At 38.7% G+C, this 15,660-nt stretch overlaps 3 protein-coding genes across 3 annotated transcripts; 2 read left to right on the top strand and 1 right to left on the bottom strand.

The window, feature by feature from the left end:
* Positions 1-6,670: 6,670 nt before the first annotated feature.
* FOMMEDRAFT_23378 (uncharacterized protein) lies at positions 6,671-7,902 on the top strand. The gene is made up of 3 exons (XM_007270608.1): positions 6,671-6,725; positions 6,776-7,007; positions 7,076-7,902. The coding sequence occupies exons 1-3, from the start codon at positions 6,710-6,712 to the stop codon at positions 7,788-7,790; spliced, it is 963 nt and encodes a 320-aa protein (XP_007270670.1). The 5' UTR covers positions 6,671-6,709; the 3' UTR covers positions 7,791-7,902.
* A 390-nt stretch (positions 7,903-8,292) lies between these two features.
* FOMMEDRAFT_136787 (uncharacterized protein) lies at positions 8,293-9,164 on the bottom strand (the record flags this gene model as incomplete). The annotated part of the gene is made up of 4 exons (XM_007270806.1): positions 8,293-8,391; positions 8,460-8,702; positions 8,777-8,908; positions 9,060-9,164. 4 exons carry the CDS (start codon positions 9,162-9,164, stop codon positions 8,293-8,295), a joined length of 579 nt encoding a protein of 192 aa, XP_007270868.1.
* An 876-nt stretch (positions 9,165-10,040) lies between these two features.
* FOMMEDRAFT_170790 (uncharacterized protein) lies at positions 10,041-11,700 on the top strand (the record flags this gene model as incomplete). The annotated part of the gene is made up of 13 exons (XM_007270807.1): positions 10,041-10,167; positions 10,214-10,233; positions 10,287-10,301; positions 10,358-10,396; positions 10,451-10,493; positions 10,545-10,574; positions 10,677-10,709; positions 10,758-10,784; positions 10,833-10,871; positions 10,921-11,022; positions 11,072-11,156; positions 11,207-11,347; positions 11,406-11,700. 13 exons carry the CDS (start codon positions 10,041-10,043, stop codon positions 11,656-11,658), a joined length of 954 nt encoding a protein of 317 aa, XP_007270869.1. The 3' UTR covers positions 11,659-11,700.
* Between the last annotated feature and the right edge of the window lie 3,960 nt (positions 11,701-15,660).

A 15,660-nucleotide genomic window follows, 5' to 3' on the forward strand; every position in this document is an offset into this window, starting at 1 on the left:
TTAGTAACTCTAAACTCAATACTTTCCTTATAATCCCAAATGGTCATTTGTAGTTAGACAAACTTAGTAATCTGACTATTCTAGTTCAGAGTTCTGTCCACATTATATACTAGGATCAGAAGTAGAACATATCAAGTAGGGAGATAGTGTTCCTGTATAAAGACCTTATTAATGTATAAACTAGTACATTTACTGTCTACTAGAGCTATTGTTTGAATCTGGGGGGACTCTAAGAAGGGAGCTAAAAGGACAGGAACCTAGAGCTAGTGTTTAGAATGTTCTCTAATAAATTGCTACTTGTTCTAAAGGGAATGTACAGCTTGTACAGCCTTATTGTCTAAGAGGGTAAGTATATACACTAACATTTCCTTATTAACCTCTCTCTTTCAACAAGGACAGACCTATGTTCTCAACTGTGAACTTAGTTAAGACTATCCCTACTTAATACTATAGACAAACTACTAAGTAGTAAACAGGGCTAGGTTGTCAGCAACAGTGTAGAGGGGACCTAAAGGCTCAGTAAGGGGACCCAGGCTACAACTATCCTACACAACAGAAATACAGAATGCAAGCACTAGAACATAGTCAGAACTTGCAGAACAGGTAGAGAGAGAGAGTGAGACAAGAGTAGAGTATATAGAGTAAGTCTAAGAGTACAGGACTATCTAGAGTAGACAAGATCAAGACTACAGGACTAGTCTGATCTTGTACACCTATATATACTAAACTACACAAGAGTACTTAGGGAGTATAAGCTACTAAGAATGATAAGCTATAAAGAATGAAAGAAAGGAATGTCAAAGATAAAGGTACAAAGAATAAAGGGATGGACAAAGGGTAAGAGACTATAGAATGAACAGAGAATGAAGGAGTAGTCAAAGGAATGGAATGATGAAGTAAGGAAGGGTAGTAGTAAGAGTCAGCATGCATATAGTCTATAGACAGTGCCCCTGAGGAACAGAAGTCCTGAGTTCCAGTACAGAAGGGTGCAGAACCCTTAGAACTGAAGGTAAGAGAGTAGAGAATTGTAACATAGGTAGTGTTCTGAATGTTCTAAGTTCTTAGAATACAGAAATAGTAGGTCAGATTGTGTAGATTTAGACTTGGATAAAGTACAAAGAGAAGAATCAAAAGAATCAGAAGGAATAAGAGAACTATCTACTTTTGTTTTTAACTTTTTTCTTTTTAATAAATAATTTTGTTGATTTACTTTTTCTACTTTTTCTACTTTCCTTACTTTATTTACTTCTAATCCTATAGTGTCTATTGAATCAAAAGTAGCTGTTAAAAAATCCAAGTTATAACCCTTTAGTATTGTATTTACTGTTAGGCCTCTATAAAATCCTAAAGTATGTAGTCAGAGTCTAAGAGTTCTAAGGTAACTTTCAGATTTGTAGAAAAGGCTTCTTACTACAAATCCTACTTGTTACTCATTATTACTCTAATGACCTGACAGATATACTGTTGCTTCTATAGACAGTCCTTAATCTAGTACTCTAACTTTCTGTAAGTAAAGTATGCTTCTTACTTTCAGACTTCTCTAATGTTTATTAGAACAGATTGATTACAAATTACAGGCAGATCAATCTGAGGACTCAGAACTGTTAGAGTCAGACACATGTACAAGTGTTCTGTACAGACTTAATGTATCCAAGCTATAGCTTAGTCAAAGGAAATAGTGTGTATCTTCTAATTAGTATAAGTAATCAGTTCTAGTATTATTCTAAGAATCTTATCAACTAGTTCTAAGTGAAAAGCTTTCTCAAGCATTCTAATAAGAACATTATTAAACCCAAGTGTAAATCCTACCTTCTAGGCTAGGATATTAAACTCCTGAAAAAAGGCATTAGTAGAATGTTTGCTCTGTCACAGAGACACAAGCTTGTTCTACACATTATACTTCTTATTCAGATTAATAAAGGAAGTACAGAGCTGCCTTATGAATTCTAAATACAACTCATTGTTCTAAAGTCAGATTAGGCTTCTAATCTAATGTCCTTTGATCCAGTTCTGAGCCTAGATAGTTGTATTACCTTCCTTTATAAAGGAGAGGACAAATAAGACACAATTAAGATCTGAGAATAGATTAGTTGAAGTAGTAGCCACATATAGTTCAACTTGGTACTGGAAGTCCTTAAAGTACTGCTCATTAAAGTTTGAAGGGTAGGCTACATGTACTTTCTTTCTAGAACAGGTTGTGACCTCCAGAATGATTAGAACAGGTTCTAAGAGAGTTAGGGGCACATAGTTAGTAAAGGCCTCTTAGATAGAGGTCTACACATATTAAGCTAGGTCTGCTCACAACTACTGATCTGGTAGGACAGTAGGGGTAGCAGTTAGTGTAGGAGGGTCCATGTTTACACTACAAAGGAATCAATACTAAACTAAAAAGGGTAATAAACAGAAGAAGGGTGGTAAAAGTTTAAAAGGGTTTAGAAAGTTTAAAATTTAAAAATGTAAAAGGGTTGGGACAAAGAAAAGAGATTAATGTAACAGCAAGTACTGATGCCCAAAACATAGGAGAGTTGTAAGGTAGTAATAGGTAGTCTTGATCTAATGTTAGTAACAGTATAGAGGGGACCTAAAGGCTCAGTGAGGGGACCCAGGCTACAACTATCCTACACAACAGAAATACAGAACACAAGTACTAGAACATAGTCAGAACTTGCAGAACAGATGTAGAGAGAGAGTGAGACAAGAGTAGAGTATATAGAGTAAGTCTAAGAGTACAGGACTACCTAGAGTAGACAAGATTAAGACTACAGGACTGGTCTGATCTTGTATACCTATATATACTAAACTATACAAGAGTACTCAGAGAGTATGAGCCACTAAGAATGATAAGCTACAAAGAATGAAAGAAAGGAAGGTCAAAGATAAAGGTACAAAGAATGAAGGGATGAATAAAGGGTAAGAGACTATAGAATGAACAAAGAATGAAAGGGTGGTCAAAGGAACAGAATGATGAAGTAAGGAGGGGTAGTAGTAAGAGTCAGTACACATATAGTCCATAGATGGCACTCCTGAGAGACAGAAGTCCTGAGTTCTAGTACAGAAGGGTACAGAACCCTCAGAACTGAAGGTACAAGAGTAGAGAACCATAACAGTATGTTTAGTTCTCAACTCTTCCTAATTTCCAAACACTAATATACTTGCCCTTAACAGATTGTTAACAAGGGAATGTAAGCACACTCTCAATAGTGTATATAGTCAAATGTCTTAAGGAAGCCACAATGGTGGAGATGTTAAATACTACAAAGAGATTTCTAGTTATTTGATAAATTTTGGAATGGAAATTTGTACATATGAAATGATCAGCCTAGCAACTTGTGCCTCCATAGTATACATCAAAATGATGAGATAAATACACTCAACTAGGTGAATTCAATATTGTATTGTATAGCTTGTTCCTTCTTTGCACCATGATCACCAGCTTGTTTTAAGTGTATTAAGAGTCTACTTCCAAGGAGGCAGAGAAATGACAGGCTTCCAAGACATCCTATGACAGAAGCTGCAAACCTGTTTGGAATCTTAATTTGTGTCTGAATGACATTAAATGTGCAACACACTATAGTACTAACTAGTATCAGTACAAGATTAATACAGTAAGAAGTGACAACACACAGAAGAAAACAGATAACTTGATTGCTAATAAGGACTTCAACAAGGGCAAGTCTCTGAAGGCTAGCTGTCAACCTCTAGTAATTCATAGCCTTGTATATGGCTAGAATTATGAGGAGAAGCCTGCAAGCAGCTGGGACAATCCTAGCTAGATATTATTACTTGTTGGTTATTTGACAGTCGAATTTCTTACCAGTTGACTAGCTCTGATTGCTATAGTATGTAACTATCAACAAGGCAGACACAAATAGTTTGAGTGAAGTTCTTCAGTGTAACTAGAATATATATCAGCTTGTATATGAATAAACACATTCGCTTATGTAAACTAATGTCGAAACTGAAACTACTTACAGGACAGAAATGCAATTGTGCCAAAAAGCTTAATAATGTATCAATCCTATTGATGTCTCAGCTATGCCAGCAATCATACTCAGAATAAGAACTTACAAGGAAGTAGACAATATTGACCTTTCTCCTTGGTGAAGATTTATCAAATGTTGCTGTGAGTTTGAATGTGATAGCTGGGTAGATCTGAATACATACTCAGAAAAACCTGATCTGAAGGGTTGAGATTAATGATGCTCTTATATGATAGTCAGAATGTATTGCTGATCTGAACTCTTTGTCCTTAAAGAGTACATGATATCTCTCTTTGACAATAATTAGATCAAACTGAGTTGAACTCACTAGTATTATAAACCAAGACTATGGCAATTGTAATTTGTAAAAAAGTAACAGAATTACTTTGGAAACACAAAGTGGTGCAATGCTAGAATCTACAGTTCAAAATACATTCTCACTGAGAGAGACATTCTGTGCAGCATCACAGTAGCCTAGGGTTTCATATGTTGAATAAATGAAGATTTATAAAGGAGGTTGCCTTATTTACCATACATGGCAGTCCTTACAACAAACATGTATTGTCAAGTATTGCTAGTGTAGGCTGTACTGGTCAGGAATCAGATGAAACATTGTAGAGTGAATTGAGATCAACTCCTTCACTCCCTATTAAATCTTTATCAAAAAATTCCCAAAAACTGGCAAAAAGTCCATTGCTTTGTAGGATGCACAAAATCTATCACTAGAGTCATGTAAACAGTGTTCCTATGTATGGCTGCACATTGCTGCTTACATGCTTGTTATTACTGTTGCTGGCAATGAAAGAGGTGAAAATAGGACACTGCATTTGTTACAGTTGTTAAGCTTGCTAGCCCTGTTCAAGTCTGTTGTATGCATTATCAGTCAGGTGACTAGGTTGTGTCAGCTTTGTATCACTCAATCAGCTCTATTGGCAGTGCAAGACTGCTAATGCTCCTAAAAAAGTTGTTAATGTAATACATGAACCAGAAAATGTGCAGTTACAAACAGTCATCAGTTTCAGAACATATCATTTCTACCTCATCTTTTGTCCACAGAGCTCTGTCTGCAGATCATAGTTGTTCTAGTGGACACAGCCATCAACCTCTGACTTGGTCTGTACATATTTTGCCTATGTGCCAGCTTGGTCTCACTTGCCTTGTGGCTGCCTGTCTTTAGGGTATATAAGTAGCTCTGCTATCTTAGATAAATACCCATCTTTCTCTCTCTTACCAGTGCACTTGTCAACCAAAAAATGCATTTATTCAAGACTGAAGCCATGTAAGACTTTGTAGACCTTATACATGAGACAACAGGTTCTTTCCTGAAACTGGACCCATGTACTAAAATCTTAGTAACCTGTATTCTTCCACCAGACCAGATTCCCTGGTTTCTGAACTTCTGTGAATCTGTAGCCTGGTGATTTCAGATCCATCTGTAGTAGAACTGGCCACTTTATGACACAAGGAAATGTTTATACCCATTTATTGACTAGACAGATAGTAAAAGATTTTAAGTCCACTAAGGAAGATCTGGTAGAGGACAAGGTGATTGTGTCTAAGAAGGCATGTATTATAGATCTGGAGAATACTACTAGTATGTATGTATCTTCAGTCCCACCCCAGACTTTCTTCTAAAATCACATCTCCTTAAGAACAGGCAATTGCTCAAAAATGATAAAGTCCCAGGTAAACTTTCCTAGTGACTGTAAGACAGCTATCTTCTTTTGTCAGAAGAGTAGGCTCTATATACCCAAGGAGTTACTGCATCTACTTGCAAGTGATTCAAGCAGCACCACTCTTCTTAAGAATATAGAGATTGTAACATCTGTTAATGTTAGTTCTGCTTATTTTACTTGTCATGTCTTGAAAAGTACACTATGTCTATGTTCTCTAAAGGATTTTTAACAGACTTTGTATTATAGAACACATTCATGGAACAGGCACGTGTGATAGTGGCTCTCAAGGCACATATTACTTGATGTATATGATGACAAATGTGAAAGGCATAAAGAAGGATATGTCTAAAAAGAAGTATGTAGCAAAAAATGCTCCAGAGAGTACCATAAACAAACTAACTGTATGAATCTTGTTGCAGCTAGTGAAGATAACAATAAAGAATAGGTATGTTTAGTTCCCAACAGTTACTAATCCACCTCTGCTGATATTTTGACTTTAGCAGAATGTTGACAAGTGCAAACAAGTACACTCTTCATTATGTATATAGTCAAATGTATTGACAAATGTGCAATTTTAACAATGATCAACCTCACAATACTTGATTGATTTCTTATGACAACTGTTAGATCGATCTAAGCGAGCTCCTGTATTATAAACCAAGAATTGGGCACTCACTACTCGAGAATAATGCAATATACTTATGCTATATTTTAGCAACCGAATACTTAGAGATAAGATAGATCTCTAAAGGCGACTATTAGATCTATATCTTTTAGACATTAAGGTTCAATGTATAGCTAACTTGTTGCTTCCAGTACCCGTATCTAGACTAATAATATGCTATGTGCCCCCGTTATAGAAAAGTGTGCTGCAGTCGTCGTGATCGTCGTCAATCTGGCTCGCTCCGCACGCCTGCGAGAGTGGATCAGTCAGGTGATCAAGTTATGTCATCTTGTATTACTCAATCAACTCCGTGCAATCATCTCCTCGTCTTCGTCATTAACCACTGACCTCCATCTCCTGCTCCTTGTTGTCCTACAGAATTTCCAAAGATGCCGCGTGCAGAAGGCGAGTTTACATACTTAGTACTGCTGACATACCTACTAATACTTTTGTAGTCGGAACGCCAAAATACCTCGCGAACAAGATGAAGTCCAAGGGACTCCAGCGGCTGCGATGGTACTGCCAAGTCTGCCAAAAGCAATGTCGAGATGAGAACGGCTTCAAGTGTCATTCTCAAACCGAGTCGCACCTTCGGCAGATGCTTGCTGTCGGGGAGAATGCGTCTTCGCATATTAACAACTACTCGATGGAGTTCCAGCATGATTTCGTTCAGTTGTTATCGAGGCGGTGAGTCGTTCTCTTATTCTTATAATACCAGAATCGAAGGGATTGATTAAATGTTTGGATATCCGTAGATTCGGCACGAAACGCGTACACGCCAACCGCGTGTACCAAGAACTCATCCAAGACAAGCAACACACGCACATGAACGCCACACGCTGGGTCACACTCAGCGAGTTCGTCAAACACCTCGGTCGGTCCGGAATCGCTCGGGTAGACGAAACAGAGAAAGGATGGTTCATCGCATGGATCGACAGCTCACCCAAAGCATTGCAGAAGCAGGAAGCGTCAATGAAGAAGGAACGTGCTGCGATGTCAGACGAGGCAAGGGAAAGGATGTTGATCGCTGAGCAGATTGAGCGAGCGGAGAAAGAGAATGAGATGAAGGGGGAGGGCTCGTCGTCGAGTGAAGGGGAGGAGAAACCCGCTGTGGAAGAAGGGTTGAAGAAGGATGAAGGCGAGAAAGTCGTGCTATCCTTCAGCGCTAAACCAGCCACCGCTTCATCATCCAACTCACCACCTGACTCTACCTCTTCAACTCCGGCACCAATTGGCTTGAAACTCAACCCTCTCAAACCCATGGCAACAAACTCACTCAAACGGCCAAACGTTTTCAAGAACGCTCTCGCGGGGAAAGCAGACAAGAACCAAGACAAGGAGAAGGACCCGGAGAAAGTGGCCGGGAAGAAGCGCGATGCACCTATGAGCGCGGCAGAGCGTCTCATTTTTGAGGACCAGGAGCGCAAACGACGGAAGATGGAGAGAGACGCAGAACGGCTTACTACTTGAGTTCATTCCTGTCTTTCGCTTCTTGTTAATTTTCGAATTCTTACTTTGCTCAGTTTCTGTTGTATTTAACACCACGGATCAATGTATTAGAGTTTCAGAGGGCTCTTGTAATCATCAGGATAATATTTCTTTGTATAAATGTGGTTCCATCTCTCTCCAGGTGGTTTTGGCGCAAGAGATCATGGAACTGAGTTGCTGGTAACTGTACCGCGGAGTGAGCCACGATATCATGATGTTGTATGCCCACCCATAAATTTCTCTTTCCAACCATGCCTCGCTATACAAAAGATATATGGGTATAACTCTTTCATCTAACGAGCGACCCTATGGCAATTGAATCCTGTATTTATCTCCCCATTGCTACAACTGAATTCGCATCAGGACATATAGAACACATCGATTTGGCTCATTCGCCTAATTATTCAGGCTGTGGCATTCCTTCAGTCTTGTAATTACCTTCTTATTGCTACAACTTAATTCTGCTTTTAACTCATAATTAAAGTTACGGAATGACTCTTCCTGCCCTTGTAGCTTTGGCAGCCTCACTCTGTGCTTCATTGCGTAAGTAGCGTCCATAAATCTCTGCATAGTGCTCCTTGTCCTAAAAGGGCGCATACAGTCAGCTAATTGATCACTCCGATCATAATGCAAATAAAAAAAGGAACATACACTAGTAGTCTTCGAAATACTCTCCCTCTTCTCGAGTATACTCGCCCATTCGCTCCAAGCATCCGAGACTTCGGTACGCTTATACCCACGATTCTCCGCGATGATATAATCGCGCACCGCCCACGGTGCAATTGCAACGTCAACCAAACTCAACTCTTCACCCAGGAAATATGGCCCCTTGCGTTTCTGCGACAGTTGGGCTAGGCCATCGTAAGGTCCTTCCGAGCCTCGTTTTGCTTCTCGCTCTCCTGTGACTGAAGAAGTCGAAAGAAAGCTGGAATAATGCGCTTGGTTATGTGGTCTGCCCAAAGTCGAACGTGTGCGCGGTCGTATGGATCTTGTGGGAGGATGTGTGGAGCTTTGGAAGGGTAGAGATCTTCGAGGAATTCGCAGAGAACGAGAGATTCGTAGAGTGCTTTACCGCGGTATTCGAGAGCTGGGACGAGGCCCTTTGGATTGATATCTGTAAAATTATCAGTTTTTATTTTGAAGAAGTTAGGGTGTGAATAGTGAATGAGATGAAGGTGGAGGAAATTGAACGAACCGAGAAAATTGCCTTCGTTCATATTCTCGATAATAATGTTCCTTGATATTGCTTACCCATCCACTGTAGAAGACAACTTCTTGGGGTTCCTGATGCTGTTCCACAGTTTTCGCGGCTGCCCCTGTTGCATGTGGCTGGATATGCTCATCCGGAATAGACATATTTGCGTCTTATTATATTTGACAAGCTCTGCTGAGATGAGAGTTAAGTAGTTAACCCGTGTGCTATGGGTTTCACATCCAGTCAACTATTTGAACTGGTAATGCCGTCGATCATGACGTGCTTCTGCCGATGAGGTCATCCATTGATTATTAATTTATAAATTATTTTCAATGTTTCATCTTTCCATCTTTTCATTTTTATGCCAACCGCATATCCTACATCACTGAAATTTCTTACAATCGTGGAGGTCTGTACAGATGCACCACAATGGAGGCAACAGCAAACAGCTCTTTACGGCGTTTCACTGTAGATTTATTTCTACCGCCATCTGCACGTTTTGATAGCATGGGATAAACTCTATTTCGTTGCTATCTGCTCTTCTCTTTGCGAGCATTACTCAAACCTATTGTTTGAAATGTTTCGTCTAGATCTGCCCTGCTCTAGTCTAAAGCGATTGATCGGACTGCTTGATCTCAGTCGATCTCCTTGTTTTCACCGTAATGGCGTAACTTTTGGATCTCGTCGGTGGTCGGCATCCTCGGATACGGAGCAAATGAACGTCGGCATGAGTAGCATATGTCCGACCGCATATTTCGTTTATCTTGCATTTGTCCCGAGCGTCTAAAGTCATCAAGTGGAAGTGATGGAGGTGGAATCTCTTGTTCCATCATTCTAGGTTAGGAAAAGCCGAGTGTACAGATTGAGGCACAATCAACGTGCCGTTTATGTCAACGACGCTAGAAGAAGAGCACGCAGCTACCTATCGTCAGACATGGCGCCTATATTTGCGATAGGATAAAATCGGGATTCAACCGCTCCACAGGTCTCCAAATTTCTGTAGTCCATTTTACTTTTACTGAGCTATCTTCGACAACATGGAGCTCTTTGCTCGGTCAGACGTCGTTCCCGTCTCTCCTAGCAGAGTTCCGACATGGGTCCAGCAAATGCGCTCTGGACAATACTTTCAACTGGCAACCACCAGTGCTCTGCTTTATGACTGCAGTGCGTGCACAGTATTTTAGAACGACAGGCTCTCACATATTTCTAGTTATCACGATGGATAAAGAGGTAAATACTGGAGTTCTTGTCTTATACTTTGTAGGATGACATTCTTCTCGTAGGTACACTATTTCTGGGTACGTAATATCTCGTTTCCAGTGGACGGTTTTCTTAACCGACGGAGGTAATACAGAAGAGTCCGTGGAAAGCTGTCAACGGCGTATACTTTGCAGTGCGTAGATACACGAATATCCAGCACTGTTTGTCCTTATTGGAACATCAATAGAATCGATATATCGGGATCTATGGAACCGTTGCCCACCACGTCTGTGAGTAAAGCATCGACATTCTCCTCGAGATCCTGCTGAGCCATTGTGTAGGGTATTTATATGGAGTAGACATCACAAGGTGCGTTTCATTGTTCTCAGCTATTAGCCTCAGATATTCAAATCTCTTCCAGTTGTAAGCGGTTATTTTCCGAGACCAATAAAGTCAGTGGTAATATTGCTCAGGTAACTTCTCACAATGGAGCCGAAACATATCCTGTACGTCTATCGATCACGTTCCGGAGCTCTCTCACTAAAGAATTACAGTTTGGTGTACCATATTGTTGATTGACTGCAAGTACAACCACAATACAGCAAAAGCTACAGTTAACATGTCCTTAGATATCCTTATGCTCCGGGTTCTTGCACTCTACTCTCAAGGTACGTGGATATGTCATCACTGATGCATCACCTTGCTCATTAGATGTAGACAGGTATCTTAGGCTGCTATCCATATTTCTCAAGGCGCTTCTCGCGCTTGAAGCAGCATTCAAAATGGCGTTACTTGTTTATCTCACGTTAGAGGGAGAAGGTAAGAGTCTCGTGCGATCTGATAGTACAGACGCTCGATACGCTATTAGTTGCGGTGGCAGGCCTTCCTTGGGAAGGTGCCACTGTATGTGGACAACTTGGATCCGGCCCTTGGCAGTGGGGCATGATTAATTGGTGAGGGTTGTCGTGCTACGTCAAGGACGCCTAGTCTGACTGCGAAGTAGGATCCTTCCAATGGTGTATTCAGTCCTACTCATGGCTCTCGCACTGTACAAAGCCACGGAATTCTGGAAGATGCAGGCCGGCTTCAAAGGATTCAAGCTTGTCAAAGTTCTCATTCAGGATCAAGCTATCTATTTTCTTCTGTGAGACATCTCTCTTTGTGTCTTCCGACGTGTAAATCGTGCTAAGATGTTTATTCAGTGTCGTCGCCTGTGTCACAATGAACGTCATAGAGTACAAGATATACTTAGCGAACAATTTCTGGGCCAGCGTTTTGATAAACCTTGGTAGTGCGTCATGGCTTTCGGTCCTTGGCAGTCGTTTGTTGTTCAACCTGAAAGAGGCAGGGGAGAATGGACTCAATGAAGGAATGAGTTATAGAATGAAGCCTTTGTCACTGGGCGAGATGAGTGATATCCAATTTGCTGAAGGAAGACCGGACACGCCAGTGTAGTTTTATCTTAGCCGAGTAGGTGGACAAGATATGAAGCAGCGTGATTTCTTACATCTCCAAATAAGAAATATTTCTCACATCCTTAATGTCTTTGTTTGTTGGAAGTTAAATCACGTTTGTACTCATGGCATGACCTATTGTTGCACGTTTTACGTATCTAACCTGAAGGCGAGATGACATGATTTCGAATGGCAGTTCCTTTCTCGTCTTCCACTTTCTCCTTCACTATTCACTTCCACACTTCAACAATGCATAAAAGTAAGCAAGGAATGATTTTATCAGCCCTATCCTTTCTCTAAAGGGCTCATAATTAATTTTGTCTTATAACTGCATAGTTTCTTTTACTGCTCAGAATGATAACTCCATGCCTTTGTTGTTAAGGATTGCTGGCCTCAAAGAGTGCACCTTCAAACTATGGATTATCTGATTTCACACATATGTACACCTTTGTTAGAGAATCATTGTAGTAAAACTATATAATACTCATCACTATAATGTGTGCATATACTCATACTCCATTCATCTTCCACCATACAATACCACTCTCCAAAGAACCATATTGTTCAGTTTACTCAATTCAGAGGTGTTACGAAAGTTTGTTGACTTAATATATGATGCTGCAACCCAGGTACCAAATTGGAATCCTGATGATTTGATAGAGGTATGTAACTTTCGAGTTAGCTGTGGACTTAAGCCTGTGACTTATTGTATACTTCCAGCCAGGTGACTTTGGCCACATTGATAAACAAACAGGCCAATTTGTGAAAGAAGGTAATGTTTATGTACATTAAATGACTAGGGCAATTGCACAAGGCTGCCCAATTACAGATTGTGCAGAGAGGAACTTTAGGTACATAGTATGCAAGACTGTAAGGCTGCATCAAATTGAAGCTGGACCCAATGTGTATGTGTTATTTTCGTTTTTCTGAAGCCCATTTATCTGTGTTCCTTAGGGGTCTTGCTGGTCTTACAGACACAAGTCTAAACCTTGACCTTACATTCACTTCAGACTGTAGTGCATTTCTTGGTCTGTACAGACTGTAAGTAAAGTGTATGCCTAGGGAACTGTGTTCACTGCTTACAAAGGACCCTGGAAGTGCTAAGGTCCTGAAAAATAAAGAAATTGTGATGAAAGTATTTCACTGTTCAACATATGCTTCCTACTTCTCTGCTAAGAGTAAGGCATATAGTACTTTAACTAAAATTTACTAATTAAATATTGTCTAATAGATTCTGAGAGATTTGGACTTTGTCTTAGTGCAGAACTTCCTGTGGTAGCAGCTCCTGCTGTTACAGCTGGCAGTAAAGTCGGATCAAACTTTATAGTAACACTTCTACTATTAATAGTGTATTTGATTCTGGATATAACCAGTCTTGTGCATTTATACCTCTTTACAAAGTTGCAACTCTCAAGCACTTGGGTAGGCAAGAGTCACCCAAACTGGATGCTAAAGAAGAAGACAAAAAATAGTATGTGTTTAAAACTAAGTAATTGATACTGATGGCTTATACAAACTTTCAGTAGTTTCCTAACAACAGACATACTATAGAATACACTAGACAAGGATGGAAATGAGTGTGTTTTTGAGGATGATGTAAGTCATTTGTATTCATACTAATAGACTTGCTAATTGACTGAGATTTGTGGTCTGATGACAAATTTGACTAGCAAATGCATTTATTAGAATAAATAGACTTCTGGTTTTGATAGAATACATATAAATGGTTATATAATACTGTTTGCCTATTTTAGACTCTATTGGATTGATTTTGGTAGTGTCCTTTAGACAGATATATTGTTCAGACTGTTTGTTAAGTGATGAAACTACAAAGAGGATAGTTCAGTTCTTTAAGGTCTAGTAGTCTCATTGTAACTACTTGGATATAATTGAGTCCTCTGTCTTCTTACAATTCAAGCAAACTTCTTTTACATTAGAATATTGTAACTCTTTAATGAAAAACTCACATTCATTGCCTCTGAAAGCTTCTCAGACATAATTCTGACTGTACATTTTAACAAGTGTAGCAGGAGTGCCCTAAGTACTCTCTCTTATTGAGACATCAAGCAAGTGTCTACCTTATATACTACATAGTGAAGTCTGATAATCTGAGACATTCCAAGTGTAGTAACTCTACATAAGGCAATTGGGGATTTCCTAATCCAGAGCACAATCTAATACTCCCCTTCAAGCATTAATTAAGAACTAGGACTGTATGTCTAATAGTTTGTTTAGATGCTTGATCTGTAGGATGTGGAGAGCTTTTGTAAGGATGTCTGCTAATTGGTTCTGTGATTGAACATAGCATACATTGATGTAATTGTTTTGAATATAACATTGCACAAAGTCTTTTCATAAATCAAGATGTTTAGTGTGAGTGTTGTACATTATTTTGTCAGACTTTACAGTCTTTATTACACCTTGATTATTGTAATAAATTGTAATGGGTGCTGATTCAGTCTACAGTACTTCTTCAGCAAATTGTTTGAGCCAAATGGCTTCTTGAGTAGCATATGCCAGCACTTACAACTCTGCTTTGTAAACAGATAGTAGTACCAGGTTTTGCTGTTTGCTTGACCAAGATATGGTTGATTTAGCTAATTGAAAGATGTAGCTGTTTATTGCTTTATGTCCTTCCATCATTTGTCTGTCTGTATCACAATAGCCTTGTAGTTTTAAAGCATTCATGCTTCCAAGTTGAAGCCAACAATTTGTTGTATATTTTAAATATGTAAAGTAATGTTTCACTACTTTGTAGTAATGTGTTTAGGGCTTTTGTAAGTAGCATGCTAATTGCCCAGTAATATAAGATATGTCTGGCTGTGTGCAATCTGTAACATATCTTAACAATCCTACCATATTCATGTATGGTGTTGTTTCATTATTACTTTCATTTGTATTGTATGTATTGTTTGTATTGTTAGATAGATCTATTCCAGGAGTAATAGGTGTTTGTAGTGCCTTTTCGTTTTCGAAGTGGTAACACTTGATTATACTTTCAATATAATGCTTTTGTTGTAAGCTAATTGTTTGTTAAGGTCTATCTCAGCTTATTTCAATGCTAAGTAACCAATGTATTTTGTTACTGTCAGTAAATGTAACATGTTGTCTTAATGCATGTTTAAATACTATTATTATAGTGATAGTTTCACTAATAATTGTAATATTGTTGATGTGCATAAATGTTACAAGAATCATTTTATTATTTTGTTTCTTGTAAAATACAGTGTGATCATAATTAGCTTGTTCTAATCTGATCTTAAGTAGTAGTTCAGTAATCTTCTTGTACTATTGTCTACCTGCTTGTTTCAATCTGTATAACACTTTATTTAAGTGTAATGCCTGTCTAGGTTTAATATCTGTAAGTAGCCTGCCTAGTAGCAGTTTCACATAAATGAGTTCATCCTCATTTAATTCTCTGTAAAGATATGCAGATTTTACATCTATCTGATGTATTTCATAGTTCTTAGATGCTGCCCAAGATAACAATAATTGTACTGTTGATAGTTTTGTTACTGGAGCAAATAAGTTGTCAGAATAGAAGTCTATTCCATTCTTTTGAGCATATCCTTGCACTACAAATTGTGCTTTGTATTTGTCTATTTGGCTGTTAGCCAGTCTTTTAATTTTATAGACAAATTTTGTTTCAATTATATTTGTATTTGTAGGGGGGATAGTATATATCTATGTGTTTCATTGTTGAAGTGACTGTATTTCATCCTTCATAGCTTTAATCCACTGTTCTTTGTCTATACATGTTATAACTTTGTAATATGTTAATAGATTGTTATAGACTTTGTTAAGGAATTTGTTAAATTCTGTTAGATACATAGTTAGGTTTATATTGTCTTTGTAATTTAAACCTATAGTTTGTTTAACCAGTCTTTGCTCTTGTGTAGAGTGTTGTATGACAGGTTCTTTATCTTTATTATTGTTATTAGGAAGAGTTTTATTATTGTTTGATGTATTATTGTTATAATTATTCTCCCCTTCAATCCTAGAC

Source organism: Fomitiporia mediterranea, assembly GCF_000271605.1.
Source record: "Fomitiporia mediterranea MF3/22 unplaced genomic scaffold FOMMEscaffold_14, whole genome shotgun sequence".
NCBI lineage: Eukaryota > Fungi > Basidiomycota > Agaricomycetes > Hymenochaetales > Hymenochaetaceae > Fomitiporia > Fomitiporia mediterranea.